We start from the raw sequence: 23,222 nt of genomic DNA, 5'->3' as shown, positions 1-23,222 counted from the left end.
TGTATGGATGTGAAAGTTGGACAGTGAAAAAAGAAATATCAACTCATTTGAAAGGTGGCGTTGGAGGAGAGCTCTGTGCATACCATGGACTGTGAAAAGGACAAATAATTGGGTGTTAGAACAAATTAAACCAGAACTGTCACTAGAAGCTAAAATGGTGAAACTGAGGTTATCATACTTTGGACACATCATGAGAAGACACGATTCACTCGAAAAGACAGTAACGCTGGGAAAAACAGAAGGGAGTAGAAAAAGAGGAAGGCCAAACAAGAGATGGATTGATTCCATCAAGGAAGCACAGACCTGAACTTACAAGATCTGAACAGGGTGGTTCATGACAGATGCTCTTGGAGGTCACTGATTCATAGGGTCGCCATAAGTCGTACTCAACTTGAAGGCACATAACAACAACAACAATAGAACTTCTCCCGGCATCCACAGAGCATATCACACTGATTATTTCAGAAAGCCTTACAAGAAAATGAAGGGTCCTGAAATGTCTCTGATACATTTTCTCTGATCCTTTTTTCATCCCATCTCACTAGAAAAGGAAGGCCACCATTCCCCCACCCCAACGCCTTGGAATGAGGTTCGCTCTGGGGTCTTGTGAATGACATAAAACGGGGGCCAGGCTTCCACCACGTGAACTCCTATTGCCACTTGCAATGACAGCACAAAACACACTAACACAGGGGTGTGGACCCTTTTTCAGCCTGAGGGCCATATTCCCTTCTGGCCAATCTTCTGAGGGCCACATGCAGGCAGTGGGCAGAGATACAGGCAAAAGTGGGTTGAGCAACTGATGTAAATTGTATCTTTGTTCAGTAGGCGAATTCCTACACACACTCACACATCCCTCTTTTTCCTCCATCCAGAAAAGCAAGAGGCATTATCCTTTTTATAATGCAATTTGATTTGGAAAGTTGGCTATTAATATTTATTAATTAATATTTATTAATAGTTTAGAAGTTGGTCTTTCATCATATCAGAAGGAAAAGGAATTTGAATGTTTTGAATGGGTGAAAAATTAACAGTAACCTACTGCAAAAAAGACCATTGTATTTGAGCAAATGCTTTCTGTGTGAAAAACTCTTAAGCATGAGCCTTAATCTAGCATTGCCTTTTATAATGCAACTGTAAAACTTCCTCAATTTACTAGATAATCTTCTATACAAAGCCACCTTTCCCATTAATTATATGCTTAGGGACAGCCAGTGGCAATAACACTGCCACCCCAAATTTTATAATCCACATTCAGCAGAGATATTGGTCTGAATAACTCAGTATAAGAGAGTTCCTCTCCAAGTTTTGCTATTAATATAATGGCTGTCTCCTTACATCTCTCAGCAACTGTTTTCTCCATCAAGCTGGGGTTAATACCCAGTGTTAATACTGATGCCAAGATGTTTGCATATTGCTGATCATATTCATGTGAAAAGCCATCTGGGCCTGAAGGCAAATTTGAACTTAAATTCCTTATTATTTCTTTCACTTCCCTAACTTAGATTACAGCTCCCGATAACCTAAATCTTCACCATCTAATAAATCAAAATGCAGTTTCTCCTTTGCTGTTAAAATCACTTTCTGACTGGGGATATTCCATACATCACTGCTGTCCATCATCCAGGGTAAATTCAACTCAAACCAGAATGCAAACAGGTATTAATTTTGAATGGTATCTCTCACCTGTTCCTTGCCTTAAACAAATGGTTAGCAATATTTTCCCTTCATTTTTTTGGTAATTGTTCAGGGTATGCACATCTGCTAATATCTCTCCCTTCCATCACTTTCTGGCAATGGCCATACTTTCTGACTATTACAAATTCCATGTGGCTTGCTTATACCTTACTGCCAGTCATTCAAATGTGTGCTAAACCAGACTCCCTAGATCAGATTCCCATCAGCTCAAACTCTCAGTTCAATCTTTTGCTAAGTTCATTAATTCAGCTGTCCCAACTGCATTTAGAGTAAATCCAAAGGCCCAGCTCAGTTTGTTGACATCAAAAATCCATCTCAGGTCTATAAATCATATTCCCAGCAACTTTCATCAAATCAAATTCTCGGCTTGGACAAGATTCCCAGCAGAGACCCCAAAAGCCTTAAATCAAGTACTGGTATTTAGTTCCCCTTCTTTTGTGGTTCAAGGCAAAACACGAGATGTAACTTGTCAATGCGACCTGCTGTTCCAGCTGTGCACCCTCTCATGGATCCCTTTTCGGGAAGGGCCATAGCTCACTGGTAGAGTCCATACTTCCCACGTAAAAGGTCTCACGTTCAGTCCTTGGCATCTCCATGTACTAGGTCTGTGAAGGATGTTGTTGTTATGTGCCTCCAAGTAGACTACGACTTATGGCGACCCTATCAATCAGCGACCTCCAAGAGTATCTGTCATGAACCACCCTGTTCAGATCTTGTAAGTTCAGGTCTGTGGCTTCCTTGATGGAATCAATCCATCTTTTGTTTGGCCTTCCTCATTTTCTACTCCCTTCTGTTTTTTCCAGCATTATGGTCTTTTCGAGTGAATCATGTCTTCTCATGATGTGTCGAAAGTATGATAACCAAAGTTTCATCATTTTAACTTCTAGTGACAGTTCTGGTTTAATTTGTTCTAACACCCAACTATTTGTCTTTTTCGCAGTCCATGGTATCTGCAAAGCTCTTCTCCAGCACCACATTTCAAATGAGTTGATTTTTCTCTTATCTGCTTTTTTCACTGTCCAACTTTCACATCCATACACAGAGATCGGAAATACCATGGTCCGAATGATCCTGCGAGCTGCTGTCAGCCAGTGTTTACAATACTAAGCTAGATGGGCCAGCTTTTCTCCTTCTTTCATAATGCCAGAATTTGGGGACATCAAAAGAAGCGGAATATTGGAAGATTCAGGACAGACAAAAGAAAGTACTTCTTCACACAGGGCATGGTTAATCTACGGAAGTGATGGAAAGAACCCCTCTCTGATCTTCTTCAGTGTTGATCCATCCAAGTTTAGTTAAGCACTTTTGAAGTATAGGAGCTCATCAGGACAGCCCAGTAGCTACACCACCATGGAGAAGTCAAACATGCAGACAGCTGTGTAGATCCATATATGCACACACACAAAGAACAGAGCTACATTACCAGAGCACCCAGTTTATTAAGATCAGCTGACAGTCATAGGTGTTTATAAAATAAATTCAGATTGCAAAAGCGCACTGAGTTTCAGTGAACTATCTTCAACCAGCTGAAACATACTCTTTAGTTTTTTAGTTAGAAATGCAAAACAACCTCGCATAGAAGTGATGCCACTGAAACTGCAGGCTTGTAGTAGGAAACCCATCAAAGAAAAGACGTATCCGGCCTCAACCTCTCAATTCCTCTGTGTGAATCTGTCACAGACTTGAAAGCCTCATCCACTCGCCAGAGCAAGGAAGCTCTATCAATCAGCCTGGTGCCCTGTTAAATAGTGTCATCAATTCTGCTCTAAAAAGCAAGCCTCAGAGCCGTGGTCTCCTGCGTTCCCCCTCCACCACGCCACTGGAACCAGCTTCATAACTGTAACACGTGCCTCCAGACTTCTTGCATACTGTCAGCGCTAAAATGCTGTTTGCCACCTCCGGCCGGTAGACTTTCTTGGTTGAAAAAAATAATAATATTAAAGAACAGCCTGTCCAGGTCATTATGTTTACCTGGTAAGAATGACATGGTTGGATTGCTTAGGAGCGAAAGAACATGGGATGCTGCTTTATATCAAGTCAGACCATTGGTCCATCTAGCTCAGTATTGTCCACACTGACCGGCAGAGGCACTCCAGGGTTTCAGACTGGGGACATTCCCAGCCCAATGGTGTGGACTGAATCTGGGATCTTCTGCAAGCAAGGCATATGCTCTACAACTGAGCTACGGGTCTCCTCTCCAACCTGTTTCTAATCCAGGATGGATCTATCAGAGGAGCACAGGCACAGCAGGCAACCCAGTCCTTGATGGAAAAGGCGATCGTTGCAGGGAAGACGTTCTGGGGGGCAAGCAGTGACGCCAAGTGTCCCAAAGAGAGAAAACAACAAGAAGCCTTTTAAGTTGAGACCTATCCCAATCTGCATCTGTGTTAGAATTGCTTGTTAATATGTTTTTTTTAAATGTTTTTAACCCTTTTTAAAAAGATGTTTTTAAAGCTTTAAAAAAAATGTTTTTAATGTTGTTTTGTTTTAATGTATTTTAAGGTCTGTTTTTATGATGTTTTAAAGTGTTTTTAGCGCTTCTGTTTGCCGCCCTGGGCTCCTGCTGGGAGGAAGGGCAGGATACAAATCAAATAATAAATAAATGATGTGGAACGGAGAGTGACTAGCAAAACAGACCTTGGTAGGGCAATAAAATAAAATAAAATAAATTGGTGGCTATCTCAAGGAGAGTGAAGGATTTGTCATTAATAAATCACATTCCCACATGGACAGGCTGCGTTTGAAAATAAATATAAGATTAGTCAGGCTGTTCTATGATTGCTTGCAGATCTGAACAGAAATGAAAGAGCATGAACGGCAATGAAGAGAGCAGATATGATGCAAACAATCAAGAGATCAGAATAAATTTAACAAGCTCAGTCTTGACAAGGAGATCAATCAATGAGAGTGAACTCGCTAGGGCTGGGCACCCGCTCTGGCCAAATCCCAGGGGTGGGTCAAGGCAGCACCAGATAGATGTGGGTGAGGCCAGGTCCACCTAGAGCAATCCAGGGCTTTCAAAAGGGGCCCAACTGCATCTCACCCATCACTATATGTGGTCGCCTTTCTATGCCTGGCTATTATGTGCCTGGTTGCCTCAGCTGAGGTGCAAAAATATGGAAAGGAAGGAAGGAAGGAAGGAAGGAAGGAAGGAAGGAAGGAAGGAAGGAAGGAAGGAAGGAAGGAAGGAAGGAAGGAAGGAAGGAAGGAAGGAACAGATCCTGACCTGGAGAACCATAGATGAGGTTTGATATTTTGCCAGGACAAGTCTTTGGGGTCCATTATGTCTGGATGAGATTTCCAGGCCTCTCTCTTCAGAGAGGCCCAAATGCTGTCTAGTGAACTCAGTCCAATGAAGCTGAATGGTGGAAGATTTAGGACAGACGAAAGGACGAACTTCTTCAACCAGCACAGAGCTAATTCATTCTTTCCCACAAGAGGCAGTGACGACCACCAAATTGGATGACTTTAAAAGAGGATTAAACCAACGCATGGAGGATGATGGGTACTAGTCGTGATAGCTATGTCCTTCCTCCAATGTGAGAAGCAGTATGCCTCTGAATACCAGTCGCTGGGAATCACAAGTGGGGAGAGCCCTGTTGTGCTCATGTGGTGCTTGTGGGGCCCCCATAAGCACCTGGTTGGCCACTGTGAGAACAGGATGCTGAACTAGATGGGCCATTGGCCTGATCCAGCAGCCAGGCTCTTCTGATGTTCTTAGGAGAGACTGGCTTAACCTGTCTAATCAAGCCTTTGTCTAGAGGGGGAAATGTTGACACTACTACTGACCCAGGAAGAGGGCAGCAATGTGGGACTCGGTGGCCTTTTCCACCCAGCGTGGGCACAGCGCCTGCACCCCCACCCTCTTCCGCTCTCCATTAGGCACACGTCAGATTTATTTATGTGCATAATCTTAGGAACTCCAAATGGCTAAGCACCAAATCTTCTAGCAAAGAACCACAGGCCCACACAACAGGACAAATCTTCTGAAATGAAAGGCAAGCGGTCTTTTAGAAAATCCAAAGGGGCATTCCCGCGACTCCCCATGCTCCAGACCGGGGAGCCTGTGGCATTGCAGATGTTGCTGGATGAACTCCAGCTCCCATCTGGCCCAGCAATCATGGCCTACGGTCAGGAATGATGGGGGACAGAGTCCAACAGTCTCTGGAAGGCCTCAGGTTCCCCAGCCTTGCTCTAGAAATTACGTTTAGGACCAACCCATGACTCTCTTGACAGATTTTCCATCCCTGGTTTCAGTTACTGCAAGTCAAGTCAATGCTGACTGGGTCTATTTACTGAAACTCTGGAAAGGAGGTGTGTGCGTGGGCGCACACATGCGTGTAAGCAATATTCCAAAGGTTTGGGTTCACTCTGGCTTCTGGTCACACCACTGTGGAGGCAGATCGCTGAAAAAGGGCATTGCGAAGCTTCCCTCTGATTATGAATCTGTGGTAGAGAGGAGATAGCAGCCACACCCACCCACCCCCCTTCGGAACTGAGCCCTGGAGGAAATAAACCCACTAGAATTTCATTGGCTTTTTTCACGGCCTCCTTCATGAGCTGTGGTGCGCTTGAAGACTTAAAGCTCCAGGATGCAGTGGCAGCCACATGTTCTTGTTCGAAAAAGCCAGCCTCTTTGCATCAGGAGTTTTTCTTAAGGCAGGCAGGCAGGCAAAAACTGACATGCCCTCTGCAGGGATTTCTGCAACTGATTAAGTTACTCACCAGGAACCCAATTTCCCCCAGATGCTGTGTGTTAATAAAAAAATATATATATATGCTAGAATCCCTTTGGAGGGCAACACACAGAATATTCATTTATTTATTCTATTTATAACTTAGACTTGCTTGATGCCTCATAAACAAGTTTGCTCATCATCAGGCACAACAGTGAAAAACATGACAATTATACTTCAAGGGGAAGGGGAAGGCACAATAAATCTTAACATTCCGACCCAGGATAACGCACAGATGCAAAAGACCAACAGAAATCACAGGAGTGAAAGACAACTTTTACATACAGAAGCTGAAACCGCCCGCCATACCAGAGGGGCAGGAACAGCAATTTAACACTGCCCTCCCCCTTGTGCCGGTCTAGGGATGGTTTCGATTGAGCGGAGGGACATGCCAGTGCCCTCTCACCACAGACCTCCTCCTTCCACTCACCCAAAGTGCAGGTGGGTGGAAGAACCACAGGTGAGATTTCTGTCTGTAGCCTTTTGCCCCAGCCACCCTGCGTGGGAGAGCTGCAGGTACAGCGGTGGCCCCATCACTCTGTTCAGCCCCAATGGGCAGCGGTTGGGCTTAGGTTTACCCCTTAAAATATGGTGGTCCTAAAAGGTCTGGCAGAAGAGAAACGCCTGATGCTGACAGGACAACAACATGGGCTCTAGACATGCCTCCCTACGGAGAGCATTTCATAGCCAGGGGGCCACCACTGAAAAGAGCCTCTCTCTCACGGCCATCCTTCGTAGATGACCTTTCGATGCCTGAACTGAATCGGGTTGATTCGGGAGGGTCCAGGCACTGGTTGAGTTTGGTTGGGACAGCCCTGGGTTGACTTGGTCTAGGTCGGGTGGCCCAGAGTGATCCGGGGCTGTCAGGGGGCAGGGCATCAGAAGGGCAAGCAGGCACTGGGTGGGAAAACCTATGAAAAGGCCAAGACCTACCTGACTGTCGGCTGCATCTTCGATTCTGTGGGGTGCAGAGCGCTCCTTTGCAAGCACGGCAGAGATTGTGGCAAAAGCCTATGCTCCAATTATGAGGAATGGCCACAGCTCCTTGGGAGGGCATGTGCTTTTCACTCAAAGCATCCCAGGTTCAGTCCCTGCTGTCTCCAGACAGGGCTGGGAAAGACCCCAAAGAGTTGTTGCCAGTCAGTGTCAACAATACTGAGCTAGATGGACCAATGGTTTGATTTGGGATATGGAAGCTTCCTACGTCCTAGTATTCCTAAGGAATTAATTCTAAAAATTCTCCTTGTCTCCTCCTAGAATTCTGTAGGAGGTGGATGCAGCACAGAGCATAACCACTGAACAGGAAACAAACAGAGTGGGGGAAACACACTCACTCCAAGTCTGAAAGCGTGGTACCCTGTGGCTCAGCTCCACAAAGGTTCTCCCCTTGAACTAGATGGCGGATTGCACCGACACAGCACATCAAAGATGGCCTTTCTACAAAGGGGGAAATGTCAGTTTCACCAGAAATTTACTTCTTTTTATGACAGAGGCATGTGGTGCATACCTGGCAGATGTTGTAGTGCTCAAAGAGGGACAGTAAACCCACGTCGCTGCGGCTGGTGACGCCTTTTAAGACTGTGATGTTGCCATTTCCAGAGTCCAGCTCCATCACATCGTTGAAGACGTTGGACACGGCTTTGCCAGTAAGCAGCAGGTTGACCAGTTCCTGGTTTCAACAGAGTAAGGGGGCTTTAGGAACACACACACTGGGCAGGTAGAAAGAGCCGGCTGGTGCCCGTGTTATGCTTGAAGGACATGGGGTGGAAGTCAAAATGCGGTGCTGCTTCGAGGAGGGTACGGCACTGGGCGGGAAGGCAAGGCTGGGCAGGAAGGATTGGTCAGGCGGGAAAGCCCACGCCCCACATCCCAAGGCATCCACCACTACCTTCTCCTCGGAAGATGCAGCTGGTCCCTCCCATTTTGAGTTTTTCTCCTTCTTTCTGCCCAATACTTGCCTCTCCCTGCTGTGTGACGCTCCACCACCACCCCAACAGCCCCAGACTGCTCTGGGCCACCTGACCTGACCCACAGAGATCCAGGGGTGTCTCAATCTGACTTGAGTGATGCCCGGATCCCCTCCTCCCACAAATTGGCCAATTCGGTTCAGAGCTTGGCCAAGTCCAGTGCACAGCCCCAATGGCCGCCATTTAAAGGCCATCCTCTCTTGCCAGGAATCTGTTAACGGCCCTCCCCAAATTCTCATCCTGGTTCCTGATCCCCCACTGCATCCAATGTTATCTCCCTCCCTCCCCAACATTTCCTGTTTTATCCCTCCCTCTGCCCTTTCCCCCTCCAAATCTACCACCCACAGAAGAGCAGGTAGGGAGCCTGCAACCCTCCAGATGCCATTTGACTACACCTCCCATCATCCCTTTCCATTGGCCACGCTGTCTGAGAATGATGGGAGTTGGAGTCCCACAACATCTGCCAGGCCACCAGCTCTCCATCCTTGCCCTAGAGTCTCCTGCATTCAGAAACAGCCGTGCACTTTTTCCTTTTGGATCATCAGGCATGCCAGCACAAATGTCACATGATTGCCGCTATGCCCATTCATGGGCAGGGCTTGCTGCCCAAGGTGGACACATCTTGCTTGGCAGGAGGTCACATCCAACATGCCAATAAAGCAACCTGGGTTTTAGCCAAAAGCAGCTGGACCCCTGCTTGATTTCTGCAAAAATCATTATCTGTTGGGCCATGCCCCACCATAGGGGTGGAGTAATATGAATGGCTGCCATGTAGGCGACTCCCTGTATTTTCTGTTTCCCAAGGAACCCCATTGCAACCCTGCATGAGTGGTCCATGCTTCTTCCTGGGTGATGATACACAGTTTATTTGCATTCCATCAAAAACAGCACTGTGGCTTATCACGACTTGGTTACTTGACAGCACTGGTATCACACACACACCCCAAGCCCTTGTTTAGGCTATTTACATAAATCATAGAAAAGTAGAGTTGGAAGGGGCCTGTAAGGCCATCAAGTCCAACCCCTGCTCAAGGCAGGAATCCAAATCAAAGCATTCCCGACAGATGGCTGTCCAGCTGCCTCTTGAATGCCTCCAGTGTCGGAGAGCCCACTATCTCTCTAGGCATTGTTGTATGGCTCTAATAGTTAGGAAGTTTTTCCTGATGTCCAGTCGAAATCTGGCTTCCTGCAACTTGAGCCCATTATTCTGTGTCCTGCACTCTTGGACGATCGAGAAGAGATCCCGGACCTCCTCTATGTGACAACCTTTCATGTACTTGAAGAGTGCTATCATATCCCCCCTCAGTCTTCTCTTCTCCAGGCTAAACATGCCCAGTTCTTTCAGTCTCTCCTCATAGGGCTTGGTTTCTAGTCCCCTGATATATAATAAATAATATGTCCACCATGGGTCACCAACATGGTGCCCGTGGACACAACAGTGCGAGGTCTGTCCATGACACTCACGAACCTTGTAAGCTCCCCTACTCACTGCCTCCTTGGTTATGGGTTGAGTGAGGTTATCCTTTTCTCCCTTGAAAATAACGTAAGAGGAAGTTGGGAAAGTGACACTCTGTCTCACTTCCTCTTTCATCTCTTTTGAGGCTGATTCCTTCTTCTAGAACCAAATTTTACCAGATCCCTTGGAAAAGTGGGCGCACATGCGCTTTTTTTCTTTTTGTCTCCTGGGGGAGGGGGGAGAGAAATGACCTAAGGGAGTTTCACCCACAGCACTTGCTCAAAAATCCAACCCCTGACATAAATATACTGGCATATATATATATTGACCCCATCACAGAGACTTTTCCATATTTACCTGTGTACAGTATCCATATGCACCAATCAATCGGTTTGTGATCACATCAAAATCTCCACGAACTCTAGGAGGGAAAAAAATAGTAAGATAGCAACTCTGCAGTTGTACTTTGGACTAACAGAAGTTTCCAAAACGCTTCAAAGGCAGTCCCGCATACAACACTCTCATCCAGTTCTTTGCTTACTGGCCAGGATCAGTAGCATTCAATAACGTGACTGCCGTATCTTGTCATGGGAGAGAAACGCCCTGGAATAAGCATGCACATTACAACTGGTGTGCAATTTCATCTGCTGCCTACTTTAAATCACCCTTACCAAACGTGGTATCCTCCAGATGTTTTAGATGGCAGCTCCTTTCAGCCCCAGCCAGCATGAAGTCCAAAACATATGGGAGCACCAGCTGGTGAAGACTGCCTGAAACTCCTTTATTATTTTGATTTTTGAATTTTTTAAAAGAATGTAAGACTATACATTTGCATTGATTAAGTTAAGACTCCAGAGGAATCTGAGTGCTTTAAGAAGGATTTAACTTTAAAATCCTCCCTCAAAGTAAAATACTAAAATCTCTCTCTCTCTGCCTCTCTTTAAATAAAATCTCATTCCAAAAACAAAACCAGAGAATCAACTTGATTGTTCCTGTCATTGCCAAAATAAAATCTGTATAAAATACTGAGGAAGCTACTGTATTTAAAAAAAGTATTTTGCAGCGATCATGGAAAGAACATTCAAAGAGTTTGTTTCAATAAAAATTATTATTATTACTATTACTACTGCTACCAGTATTTTCAGTGCTAAATCAACAAAGCAGATATAAAATAATATGTCAGCAAAGGGATGATTGCACACTTAACAGGGCTTCAGTGAGAACCATATTTGGCCACTGGCCACTTCTTAGCTTAAGGAACAATCACACCAAGAACATCCCGAAGCTTTGCTCGAAACAAGTGACTGATGCAACCTGCGTCAATTAGGGGCTGTGGGACATCAAGTTTGGACAATAGAAGGAAGTTCTAATTCCATCCTTGGGTGCAAATGGTATGGGAATTTCAAGCTGCACCTAAGCCATTCACAGAGAAGCAACATCTGCACTTCACATCATTTGTGCTAGTGAGAAAGCCATCAAGGATGCAGCTTCACGATTTATAGCTAGCTCAGGGTTGCACAGAAATTCCTCCTTCCACGGCAGTTACCATTACACACAGATAACCTGGTGAAGAGACTACCAGGCACCCCATTGGGACAGTGAAGTGTGAACACAAAGCTCTTGTGGCCACTGGTTCATCTAATGCTGCATGCACACCATATGTTTAAAGCATATTCGAAACATATTATTTTCCCCAAAGAATCCTGGGAACTATATTCACCTCTCACAGAGCTACAATTTCCAGCACCCTTTAGAAAACTACCATTCCCAGGATTCTTTGGGGGAAATAATGTGCTTCGAATGTGTTTTAAATGTATGGTATGTACACAGCCTTATTGAGCGCTATTCTCCAGGGTCCCAGGCAGGACTTCTTCTCCAGCCTTGCTGCTAGAGATTCCTTAGAGGATTCTGCAGAATGAACCTGAAATGCATTCAGGAGCTCTACCAGTGGACAATGGACCTGTCTACTCAAATTATAAGGCAAGAAAGTACATCATAAACCTAGCCCTAGGTCAGCGTATCAGGCATCTGGGGCCAATTCATCAGACAATGGAGTATGATGAATGTCTATATGGACAGGGGTTTCCATAATTCAAAACAGCTCCTTTCCTAATTTATTTGATTTCATTCATTCATTTATTCATTCTTCAGACAGTAACCCTAAAATGGGCATTTTCTGCTGTTGCCCCTTTACTGTGGAATACCCCACCCTTTGTCATGCATGAAGCAGCAGCCATCAGCAGCTTCAGACATTTTGCAAAGATTTTTTTTGTCCAGGCTTTCCCTGACCCGTAAGACTGTACCCTGATCTACGTGTTTGAGAATCTTCCGAATTTCTGTTATTTGATTGTATGTGTTTTTATATCGCTGTTTTACTGGTTTCAGGTTCTGCTTCTGTTTTAACGCTTTAATTAATTGTTTTATAGGCAAAGCTACCTAATTTGCAATTTCCAAAACAATACAAAAACTAAAACGCAGCCATCCTTCGAAATTTGCACTTCCCCAAATACTGCAATGGCAGCCAAGTAACATGTACAAAAAGGCACAGACAAGGGTAGAGTGTGAAAAATTTATATATACACTGGTGAAAATAATACACAAAAATGCATTCTATTTGGGAGAACTCCTTTGCAAAAATGTGTACATGAGGCAAAATTGCATACAAAAATGTCTATATTATTATTATTATTATTATTATTATTATTATTATTGCATTTATATACCATCCCATAGCTGAAGCTCTCTGGGTAGGTTACAACAATTAAAAACATTAAAAACAAATATACAAATTTAAAAACACATTTTAAAAAAGCCATTTAAAAACACATGCTAAAATGCCTGGGAGAAGAGGAAAGTCTTGACCTGGCGCCAAAAAGATAACAGTGTTGGCGCCAGGTGCACCTCGTCAGGGAAATCATTCCATAATTTGGGGACCACCACTGAGAAGGCCCTCTCCTTTGTTGCCAGCCTCTCAGCTTCCCTCGGAGTAAGCACCCGGAGGAGGGCCTTGGATGTTGAGTGCAGTGTACGGGTGGGTTCATGTTGGAAGAGACGGTCCATCAGGTATTGTGGTCCCAAGCCATGTAAGGCTTTATAGGTTAAAAACAGCACCTTGAATCGAGCTCGGAAACATACAGACAGCCAATGCAAGCGGGCCAGAATCGGTTTTATATGTTCAAACTGTCTGGTCCCTGTTACCAATCTGGCCGCTGCATTTTGCACAAGTTGCAGTTTCCAAACCATCTTCAAAGGCAGCCCTACGTAGAGCCCATTGCAGTAATCTAACTTGGAGGTTACCAGAGCATGAACAACTGAAGCCAGGTTATCCCTGTCCAGATAGGGGCATAGCTGGGCCACCAACCAAAGTTGGTAGAAGGCACTCCGTGCCACTGAGGCTACCTGAGCCTCAAGTGACAGAGATGGTTTTAGGAGAACCTCCAAGCTATGAACCTGCTCCTTCAGGGGAAGTGCAACCCCATCCAGGACAGGTTGGATATCCACCATCCGGTCAGAAGAACCACCCACTAACAGCATCTCAGTCTTGTCTGGATTGAGCCTCAGTTTATTAGCCCTCATCCAGTCCATTGTCGCAGCCAGGCACCGGTTCAGCACATTGACAGCCTCACCTGAAGAAGATGAAAAGGAGAAATAGAGCTGCATGTCATCAGCATACTGATGGCAACGCACTCCAAAGCTCCAGATGACCGCACCCGGTTTCATGTAGATGTTGAACAGCATGGGGGACAGAACTGACCCCTGTGGAACCCCATACTGGAGAGTCCAGGGTGCCGAACAATGTTCCCCGAGCACCACCTTCTGGAGCTGACCCACCAAGTAGGAGCAGAACCACTGCAATGCAGTACCTCCCACTCCCAACTCAGCCAGTCTCCCCAGAAGGATACCATGGTCGATGGTATCAAAAGCCGCTGAGAGATCAATCAAGAAGAATCAACAGAGTCACACTCCCCGTCTCTCTCCCAACATAGGTCATCATACAGGGGCAACCAAGGCTGTTTCCGTGCCAAAACCAGGCCTGAAACCCAACTGAGATGGATCCAGATAATCTGTCTCATCCAAGAATGTCTGAAGCTGGCCTGCCACCACTCGTTCAAGCTCCTTGCCCAGGAATGGAACATTTGCTACCGGCCTATAGTTATTAAGATTTTCTGCGTCCAGGGAGAGTCTCTTCAGGAGTGGTCTCACTACCGCCTCTTTCAGGCAGCCATGGACCACTCCCTCTCACAGAGAGGCATTAATCACTTCCCTGGCCCAGCCGGGTGTTCCATCCCTGCTAGCTTTTATTAGCCAAGAAGGGCAAGGATCCAGCACAGAAGTGGTTGCACGAAACTGTCCATGCACCTTGTCAACATCCTCAAGCTGTAGCACCTGAAACTCATCCAAGAAATCGGTTCAAGGCTGTGCTCTGGATATCCCGCTTGATTCACCTGCTATAATACTGGAGTGCTGGCAGATGCTAAAGATTTTATCCTGGAAGTGCCAAGCAAATTCATTACAGCGGGCCTCAGATGGTTCTCTATATTAAGAGAAATCTGCACTAAAACGCTGGTGAATTCTCATGAGGACTTCACAAACTAATATGCTGATGTGGACAACTGAACTGAAGACTGGAAAAATGAGAAACTAAGAGAAACCAAAACTGATAGATTCCCCCATCCCTACGTATGTTTGGGGGAGGGGGCAGAGTGAAGAATGTGGCTCCTTGGCCACTGGTAAACACCTGCCCAGGCCTCCTTCGCCCTCATTCTATGCTCACAATGTCTTTGACGTGTATCTGTCCAAGGTTTCTCTCATTCCTTCTTCCTTTTCCACTCTTCCAGGACTTTCCGTATCGTTTGCAAATAATGTTTCTTGGAGTAAGATCGGAGCCAAAAGGTTGTTCCCCCACAAACCATGTGATTAATTAACAGAAAGTAAAATGCTCCCAATTTTACTTCTGGGGAAAACCCTAACAAGCAAACACAAAACAAACAACCCCCCCCACTTCTACTTTATAATGATATATTTTCCGACTGTCACAGCCACTTTAAAAAGACAGCCAGATGTGTGTGTTTCAAGTGAGGGCCGGCACTCTCGCCACTCCTGCCCATAGGGCGAGGTCATAATCCTCTATAGGTTGCCTCACACCCTTTCTTCATGGCAACAGACTGTTAACATTCACAAAACAGACAATTATGGGGTTGGTAACGGAAATAGAACGTGGGTTGGGAGAGAGGAAAAAAGCTCTCAAATAATTACATGGGAGGCTTCTAGGAAAGGCCAGCATGAGCACATGGATCTCCTAAGGAATGTTCTGTTTTGACATCTGTACATGCCGCCATTAATGGATTTGTGCACAGGCATAAAAGCCACAAGGCCAGACATCCATATCTCCAGCCAGCCTTTTTATGGCTGAAGGCTATTTCTTACTGGATCTTACTTATCCCAATTTCTGCAGCTTTGTGATATTGACAAAGCTAACTTAGCCGCTCCCTGAAACGTCCATGCCAGACCCACAACTGTCTTGTAGGCCAGATGTTTCATTTATTTGCCCAGCACCAGACCTGAAGTGGCTGAGCGGATTATCATTCCCTCTTCCCAGGGGACTCTGGGAAATGTAGCTTTGTGAGGAGAACAGGGGTCTCCTAACAACTCTCAGCACCTTAACAAACTAAAGTTCCCAGGATTCTTTGCCATGACTGCCATGATAGGACACCGCTTTAAATGTAAGGTAGGTGGTGTGGGGGGGGGATTGCACAAATGGGGTTTGTAGATTTTTGCTTGTTTTTATGCTATATTTAATTATTACATTTATCCCACCTTTCCTCCAAAGAGCTCAAGGAGGCGTGCAAATATGATTTTATCCTCATACCAACCCTGTGAGGTAGATTAAGCTGTGTTTTTAACAGTGTTGAAATGATATGATGATGATGTTGTTATGTGTCTTTAAGTCGATTACAACTTATGGCGACCCTATGAATCAGCAACCTCCAAGAGAATCTGTTGTGAACCACCCTGTTCACATCTTGTAAGTTCAGGTCTGTGGCTTCCTTTATGGAATCAATCCATCTCTTGTTTGGCCTTCCTCTTTTTCTACTCCCTTCTGTTTTTCCAAGCATTATTGTCTTTTCTAGTGAATCATGTCTTATATATCCAAAGTATGATAGCCTCAGTTTCATCATTTTAGCTTCTAGTGACAGTTCTGGTTTAATTTGTTCTAACACCCAGTTATTTGTCTTTTTTGCAGTCCATGGTATGTGCAAAGCTCTGATGATGATGATGATGATGATGATGATGATAATAATAATAATAATAATAATAATAGCAGCACTCTAGCTTTGGTCAGAGCCAGCTCTAAACACTTTGCTGCTTGCAATGAAGGACTAGATGTGCTCCCCCCATGCCATAGGCAGAGGCCCACTGGACTGGCAGCTTGGGATCTTATTTCCAAACTGGCAATGGGGGAATGCCCTTGACTTCACCCGAGGGCAGCAAGCTAGTGCTGGCAGTGCAGGACCAGCCATATGGCATACATAGCTCTGTCCTCCAATAGAAGCAGACAGCCACAGGGCTCAAGAGAAATAGCCCGGGGGGCTGCCCCTCCGCTTGTCCCGCATGAGGTGGCTGCCTCACTCTGTCCCTGGCAGTCACTCGCCTGAATTCAGAGAATGAAGGGAAAGGGCTTTAACTAGGGATAGAAGGATTTGCCAGTTTCGGTTCTCTTACTCTCTCACTTTTCCAATCTTTAATTTGGTTCTCTACATTTCTGCAGAAATTTGCAAACTTTTTTAAAAAAATTATTATTTATTTATTTATCACATTTATATACCACCCCATAGCCAAAGCTCTCTGGGCGGTTTACAGCAATTAAAAACAATAAAAACAAATATACAAATTTTATAACACAAAAAACAATTTAAAAACACAATTTAAAAAAAATAAAAAACAATTTAAAAACACATGCTAAAATGCCTGGGAAAAGAGGAAAGTCTTGACCTGGCACCAGAAAGATAACAGTGTTGCCGCCAGGTGCACTTCGTCAGAGAGATCATTCCATAATTTGGGGGGTCACCACTGAGAAGGCCCTCACCCTTGTTGCCAGCCTCCCACTTTACCTCGGAGTAGGCACCCGGAGGAGGACCTTAGATGTTGAGCATAGTGTACAGGTGGATTCATGTCGGGAGAGGCAGTGCATCAGGTACCGTAAAATCCTCAGGAAAACCTTTCAGCATTTTAGGGCAAATTTCTCCTAATAAACACATTTTTGTATGCAGTTTTGACTCAATGTACACGTTTGCAAACATTGTTTCCTGACAACACATTCTTGTATATTGTGTTTACTAATATGTTCATTTTTATGCACACTTTCCCCTGATATATGTATTGTTCTAAACACTGGTTAGCAAACTGTATCACAAAATTAGGGTAAGTGTGAATTTCAAAGGATGGCTGTGTTTCAAGTCTCATGTTGTTTCAGAAAGTGCAAATTTCGTATCGGCTTTCAATACAAACTGAATCAAAATCACCCCCCCATCCCTAGCTGTAGCTCAGTGGTAGAGCATGCGCTTTACATAAAGAAGGTCCCAGGTTCAATACCTGAAATCTCCAGGTAGGATTGGGGGAGAACCCAGCCTGAAACCTTGGAGAACCACAGCCAGTCACATTAGAGAAAATACTGAGCTAGATGGGATCTGTATTCTGACTAGGAATGGGTGAGAAATTGAATTCACTTCACATTTCAAGCCAAATCTATCAAACCTGCACTTTCTGAAACAATATGAGAACTAAAACAGAGCCATTCTTCGAAATTCACACTTATCCAAATTTTGCACTGCAGTTCGCCAACCAAACTATGTTTACAAAAAGAGAAAGTGTGCACGAATGGGTGAAAACAGCACACAACAATTCATTATACCACAAGAAACTGCTTGCAAAAATGCATACGTTACCCAAAGCTGCCTACAAAAATGTGTTTATCTGGAGAAATTTGCACTAAAATGTTGGAGAATTTTCATGAGGATTTTATTTTTTAAATAATCTCAAACTGCTGCAGCAATTTGGAGAAGTGAAGACTGGAAAAGTGAGAAACTGAGAGAATTGAAATGGACCGATCTTTCCGTCTCAAGTTCTGACTCAGTATAGGGCAGCTTCCTATGTAAGAGAAGGCCCTCTGGTGATGACCATAAAATTAAGGCAGGCCAGTGTGAGGGTGTATAAAATTACGCATGGCACTGAGAAAGTGGATAGAGAAAAGTTCTTCTCCCTCTCTCATAATACTAGAACTCGTGGGCATTCAAAGAAGCTGAATGTTGGAAGATTCAGGACAGACAGAAGGAAGTACTTCTTTACTCAGCGCATAGTTAAACTATGGAATTTGCTTCCACAAGATGCAGTAACGGCCACCAGCTTGGATGGCTTTAAAAGAAGATTAGACAAATTCATGGAGGACAGGGCTATCAATGGCTACTAGCCGTGATGGCTGTGCTCTGCCACCCTAGTCAGAGGCAGCATGCTTCTGAAAACCAGTTGCTGGAAGCCTCAGGAGGGGAGAGTATTCTTGCACTCGGGTCCTGCTTGCGGGCTTCCCCCAGGCACCTGGTTGGCCACTGTGAGAACAGGATGCTGGACTAGATGGGCCACTGGCCTGATCCAGCAGGCTCTTCTTATGTTCTTAACACCCACACACGTGACACCTGTCATAATAACAGGCCCTTTGCTAGTTGGTTAACGTTTCTTAGGAGTGCAAGGGTGTGACCATCATTCTGTGTCTCAGAACGACTTTCTTCTGATCTCCCATGTTTGCTTGAACATGCATCCCATGTGGATTAAGCATGTTTTGAATTAAGATACTCATCACAGCGTGGACTCCCAAAAACTCCTGAAACTTTTAAACTTTTCCACCCTGAAATGTTTTTTCTTCTTTTTGAGAGGATGGAGGAAACAATCGCTGATGTTTTTATATTTAATAACAAAAACAAAGCATCAATTTAAAACAAAAGAAAAGAAAAAACCATGGCGAGAAAACAACTCCAAATCTCAGGGACACTGAAGGTCAAGGAGAGGACTGTTTGGGCCATTAAAACCAATCTATTCTAATCCATGGAAAATGTGATTCAGCCTCTAATCCGTCACGTTACGGTGGTCTCAAAACTCGAGTTGCCATGCCTCTCTGTGGCCTCTCTTACCTTCCTGAAAAAAATGTCCAGCTCCCTTTAAAATTGAGGATTTAGAGGCTGGCTCTGCATTCTAAAATGTGCTTGTTCTCCTGCATTTTCATATTGTGTAGGCTAATTCCTGTCTTCAAATTAATGTGGCAAATTGCTGCTTTAGTTGGTTGGGTTGTTTTGGTTGACGGCTCCTTTCTCTTAGCACTTTCAACGTTCTGGATATTTTGTGACTTGATCTTTGCACTCTGAGCTCCTGCTTGCTGCAAGCAAGGCAGGAGTAGTAGCCAGTGGCGGTTGGTGCCCCTTGGGACTGGTAGGGCAGAAGGCAGGGAGACCAACAGCAGGTGGAGCCCAGAGCCAATGACAGGCAGAGCCACCCCTTGATTGGTTGCAAGTAAGAAGACAAGCAGGCGGGGACTGGCTGAGGGAAGAATTTGGTGGGGCACTGTCCCATCTGCCCAGTGGAGGAGCCTCCACTGGTAGTACAGTAGGGCCCCGCTTATACGGCGGGTTCCGTTCCGGACCCTCGCCGTTAAGCGGAAATCGCCGTAAAGCAGAACCCCATTGACTTTAATGGGGCGCGTCGCACAAAAATGACACGAAAATGCCGCAAAAGCGGCTTTAAAAAAGGGGAGGAAAGCCGCCGCATTAGCGGAACACCGGGAAGCGGAGCACCGGGAAGCGGGGCCCTACTGTAGACTAGATCTTCTAAACATACAACAGAATGAGCCTTGAAGCGGCAGAATGAACCACACCAGATCAGTTTAGAGGTTGGTGATCACATTTTTATAACATCGCAGCCCCCCCCCCCAAAAAAAACCAAACTCCTGCATGAAGTCCTGGCCAATGTGCTGGGATGCCAGAGCCACAATTATGGCGCCACCATCACTGGGTGTGCCAATCAATGCTCCCAATAGTGCACTGGTACACCCCTGACCTCGCCACCACACTGTCCAGCCCCAGCCCAGTCCAGGTAAATTGCAGCCATGTGGGAGGGCGGTTTTGCCCTACCACACCGGCAGCCACTAGAAGAACCCCAGGGCTTGGGGGAGGAGCCCATGCTGCACTCTGCCTCTCAGAAAGCAAGACATGGCTGCCATGTGGCTTGGGGTTCCAAATGCTACTGGGCTTCTCATGTCAACCCCGGCTCCTACCAAAGGATAAGGGGAAAAATCAGGGCTTGATTGTCTAGTTTGTGTGGGCTCCCACCTGTGAAATTTGTTTGCCTTATGATGACAGCTGCCCAGCCCTCCTTGGCCTTCTCTTTGCTCCTCCCAAACTATGCCAGCTATGTCAGTTTGCAACCCCTCGCCGTGTCTGTACCAGAAACTCATCGGTACGTATTTTTCCTGATGGGGGGAGGACTCCCAAGGGAAATCTATCTTCTTTCTTTGCCTAATCTGAAGGGGAAGGCTCTGACATCTGTAATTAAAAACATACTGAAGGCAGAACACCCTGATCCTTTAAACAAGGGCTTCCAAACCCATAAGTCATTCTCCTGAGTGATAAGGGATAAATGCATTAAGCTTGCTCAACATAAACAGAAGATAAGAAGTGGGGCAGTTTATTTCGCCTGCTTGCTTCCTCTCAGCTCTCAAGCTAATGGCTTTTTGATTGCTGTGTATGTTTACATTTGCAGAGCTGCCGCTCCACTTTTTACACTGAGAGCATTAAAATCCCCGCTTCAAATAATCTATTAGGGAACAACTCACTAGGGTGGCCTTAGGCAAGCTATTCGCTCTCTCTTTTAGCCCCTGAAACTGCCCCCACCCCAATCTCAAATGCAGAGAAACCTAAAAGAGCCTGGTGGATCAGGCTCATCTAGTCCAGCATCCTGTTCCCACAATGGCCAACCGGAAGCCCCAATGGGAAGCCCGCAGGCAGGGCTTGAGCGCAAGAGCACTCTCCCCAGTTCGGATTCCCAGCAACTGGTATTCACAGACATTCTCCCTCTTACAACAACAGACTCAGAAGCAACAGACGCAGGACTGGCATAAGTACACAAGAAGAGCCTGCTGGATGAGGCCACTCACTCACTGGCGATCACTCGTGGCCGAGTAAGATTGTCTTCCGAGATAATTTGGCTGGAAGATGCCTGTGTGTGAATTTGTTTTATGTGGGGAGATCGGCGCACAACAATCAACACAATCTTGACAGAAAAAGACTTTGATCCAATGGCATGGGTAGCACAACTATTGGAAGTCTTTTATCTGCTGCAGCCTTCATCTGCCTTCACAGCCATTGTAACATACACATTGTTATTCTCCACCTGTTCTGCCGTTGAGGACATTCTTGGATCGTTCTTTGTCTGGTTCCTCTCCCTTGACCTTACCACCATGGGTGACCCTGCTGGGAGCACATGACTCCCGACGGCATCGCTCACAGGGTTCATTGGAACACGCAAGCCCACTCACCACTACAAGGTGACAATCCAGCGAGTGAATGATCACACCAATGACCCATCTAATCCAGTATCCTGTTCTCACATTGGCTAACCAGATGCCCATGGAAAGACCACAAGCAGGACCCGTGTGCAAAGAGCACACTCTCTATTTGTGAGTCCCAGCAACTAGTATTCAGAGGAACACTGCCTCCGTCAGTGGAGATAGAACATAGCCAAGGTGGCTAGTAGCCACTGATAGCCTTCTCCTCCATGATTTTGTCCAATCCTCTTTTAAAGCCATCCAAGTTGGTGCCCATCACTACTTACTGTGGGAGCAGATTCCATGGCTCCGTAGTGAGCTCTGCTAATGGGCAACTGAGCACTGGCAGAGGATCTGCTTTGCACGTGGCAGGTGGCAGGTCCAATCCCCGACATCTCCAGGTAGGGCTGGGGAAGGCTCCCTGCCTGAAACCATGGAGAGCCACTGCCAGTCAGAGCAGACAATGCTGAGCTAGATAGACCAGTGGCCTGACTCAGTATAAGGCCACTTCTTCGGTCCTTGACGTGCTACCTTTGTCCTGAACGCAGTGGGACAGCGCATCGCTGCAGGAGTCTGCAATTTGATGGTGTGGGGGCTTTGGAAGGGAGATCCTCTCCATCCTGCTCCTCCCGCAGAACCAAAATCCCCCAGTCAGAAGCCACTGGCTAGCCCCCTCCTTTGGTCTGATGCCAAGCAGGGTTTTGGTGGAGGTGGGCACAAAGGCTTTGCCACCACGCGCCCCTCACTCCCCCTCCATCTCTTCATCCCTTGGGGAGGAGGGTGGGGGAGAGCCCATGATCAATGGAGCATTGTGACAGGGCCCATGCACACCATGTGCTCACAGCGACTGGTGGGTCAAGTGACCTTGCGGGTCATGAGAAATTGGATCAGCGGCTGTGCGTTCCCCATCCCAAGCTTACTGGGTCATTGTATCCTTGTCCCAGTCTGTGTCTATGTTGGAACTGCGTTTTAAGATGTTTTTAAAGCAGTTTTTTTAAAAAACTTTTTTTCAAGACGTCTTGTCTTAGTACGTTTTCCAGGATGTTTTAACATGTTTTAAAGTCTTTTGTTTTTAAGAGAGTGCTTTTAGTGTTTTAGGATATAAATTTAGTAATAAATAAATAAATAATGTCACAGCTGTGGTACTGTAGAGCATGGATGGGCAACCTCAGGCCCAGGAATTGAATGGCCTCCTGGATCTCGGGACCCTCCCTAGATGGCACACCTGACTGGCCCCAATTCGCACCCTCCTTTGAGCACTGATGCATGGCTGAAATGTGTCCTTGTACCCTGACCCATCCCTCTTGCTTGCCTGAATGGAGGACAGAGAGGAGGGTATGAGTATATGTAGAAGCCCAGCCTATTGTACGAAGGAAAAAAAATGAATTCATTGCTCCACCCAGTTTGGCTTCTGGCCCCGCCCACCACTGGGAAGCACGCCCTGCCCCAAGGTTGCTTAGAAGGGAATGCGGCCCTCCGGCTGAAAGCCGCTGATGAAAGTACGTAAGCTCTTTCAACTTTCAAAAAGCACCACAGATGATGATCAGGAGCGGCAAGAGTAACAAAATAAGAGCCGCCCACATATCTGGGATTAGGGGGAGTTACGTCAGGGCTCAGGTGTGACTGTGAGGTTGAGAGAGGGCTGGTTCACAGTTGCTCTTGGTGGTTTGGACCTACTTTCTCCACTGTGGCTCCGCTTGCCATTCCAGGAAAATACGAAGGAACCTTGTAGAAAAGGAAGAATCACATGGAAAGACCCACACAAGGCTCATAGCTAA

The 23,222-nt window shown here is 45.8% G+C and overlaps 1 protein-coding gene across 2 annotated transcripts in view; it reads right to left on the bottom strand.

Moving 5' to 3' along the window:
• Window positions 1-23,222, bottom strand: part of MINDY4 (MINDY lysine 48 deubiquitinase 4) — a 103,338-nt gene that overhangs the window by 24,100 nt on the left and 56,016 nt on the right. For both annotated transcript variants that reach the window (XM_061587627.1, XM_061587628.1), the window contains exons 14-15: window positions 10,215-10,278; window positions 7,942-8,103 (exon numbers count right to left, since the gene is read on the bottom strand). In XM_061587627.1, coding sequence (XP_061443611.1) covers window positions 7,942-8,103; window positions 10,215-10,278 — 226 coding nt within the window. The remainder of the gene's footprint in view (window positions 1-7,941; window positions 8,104-10,214; window positions 10,279-23,222) is intronic.

Source organism: Rhineura floridana, chromosome 10 (genome assembly GCF_030035675.1).
Source record: "Rhineura floridana isolate rRhiFlo1 chromosome 10, rRhiFlo1.hap2, whole genome shotgun sequence".
NCBI classification, from domain to species: domain Eukaryota; kingdom Metazoa; phylum Chordata; class Lepidosauria; order Squamata; family Rhineuridae; genus Rhineura; species Rhineura floridana.
Note: the sequence above shows the minus strand (reverse complement) of the source record. Positions and strands in the feature narration are given on the sequence as shown.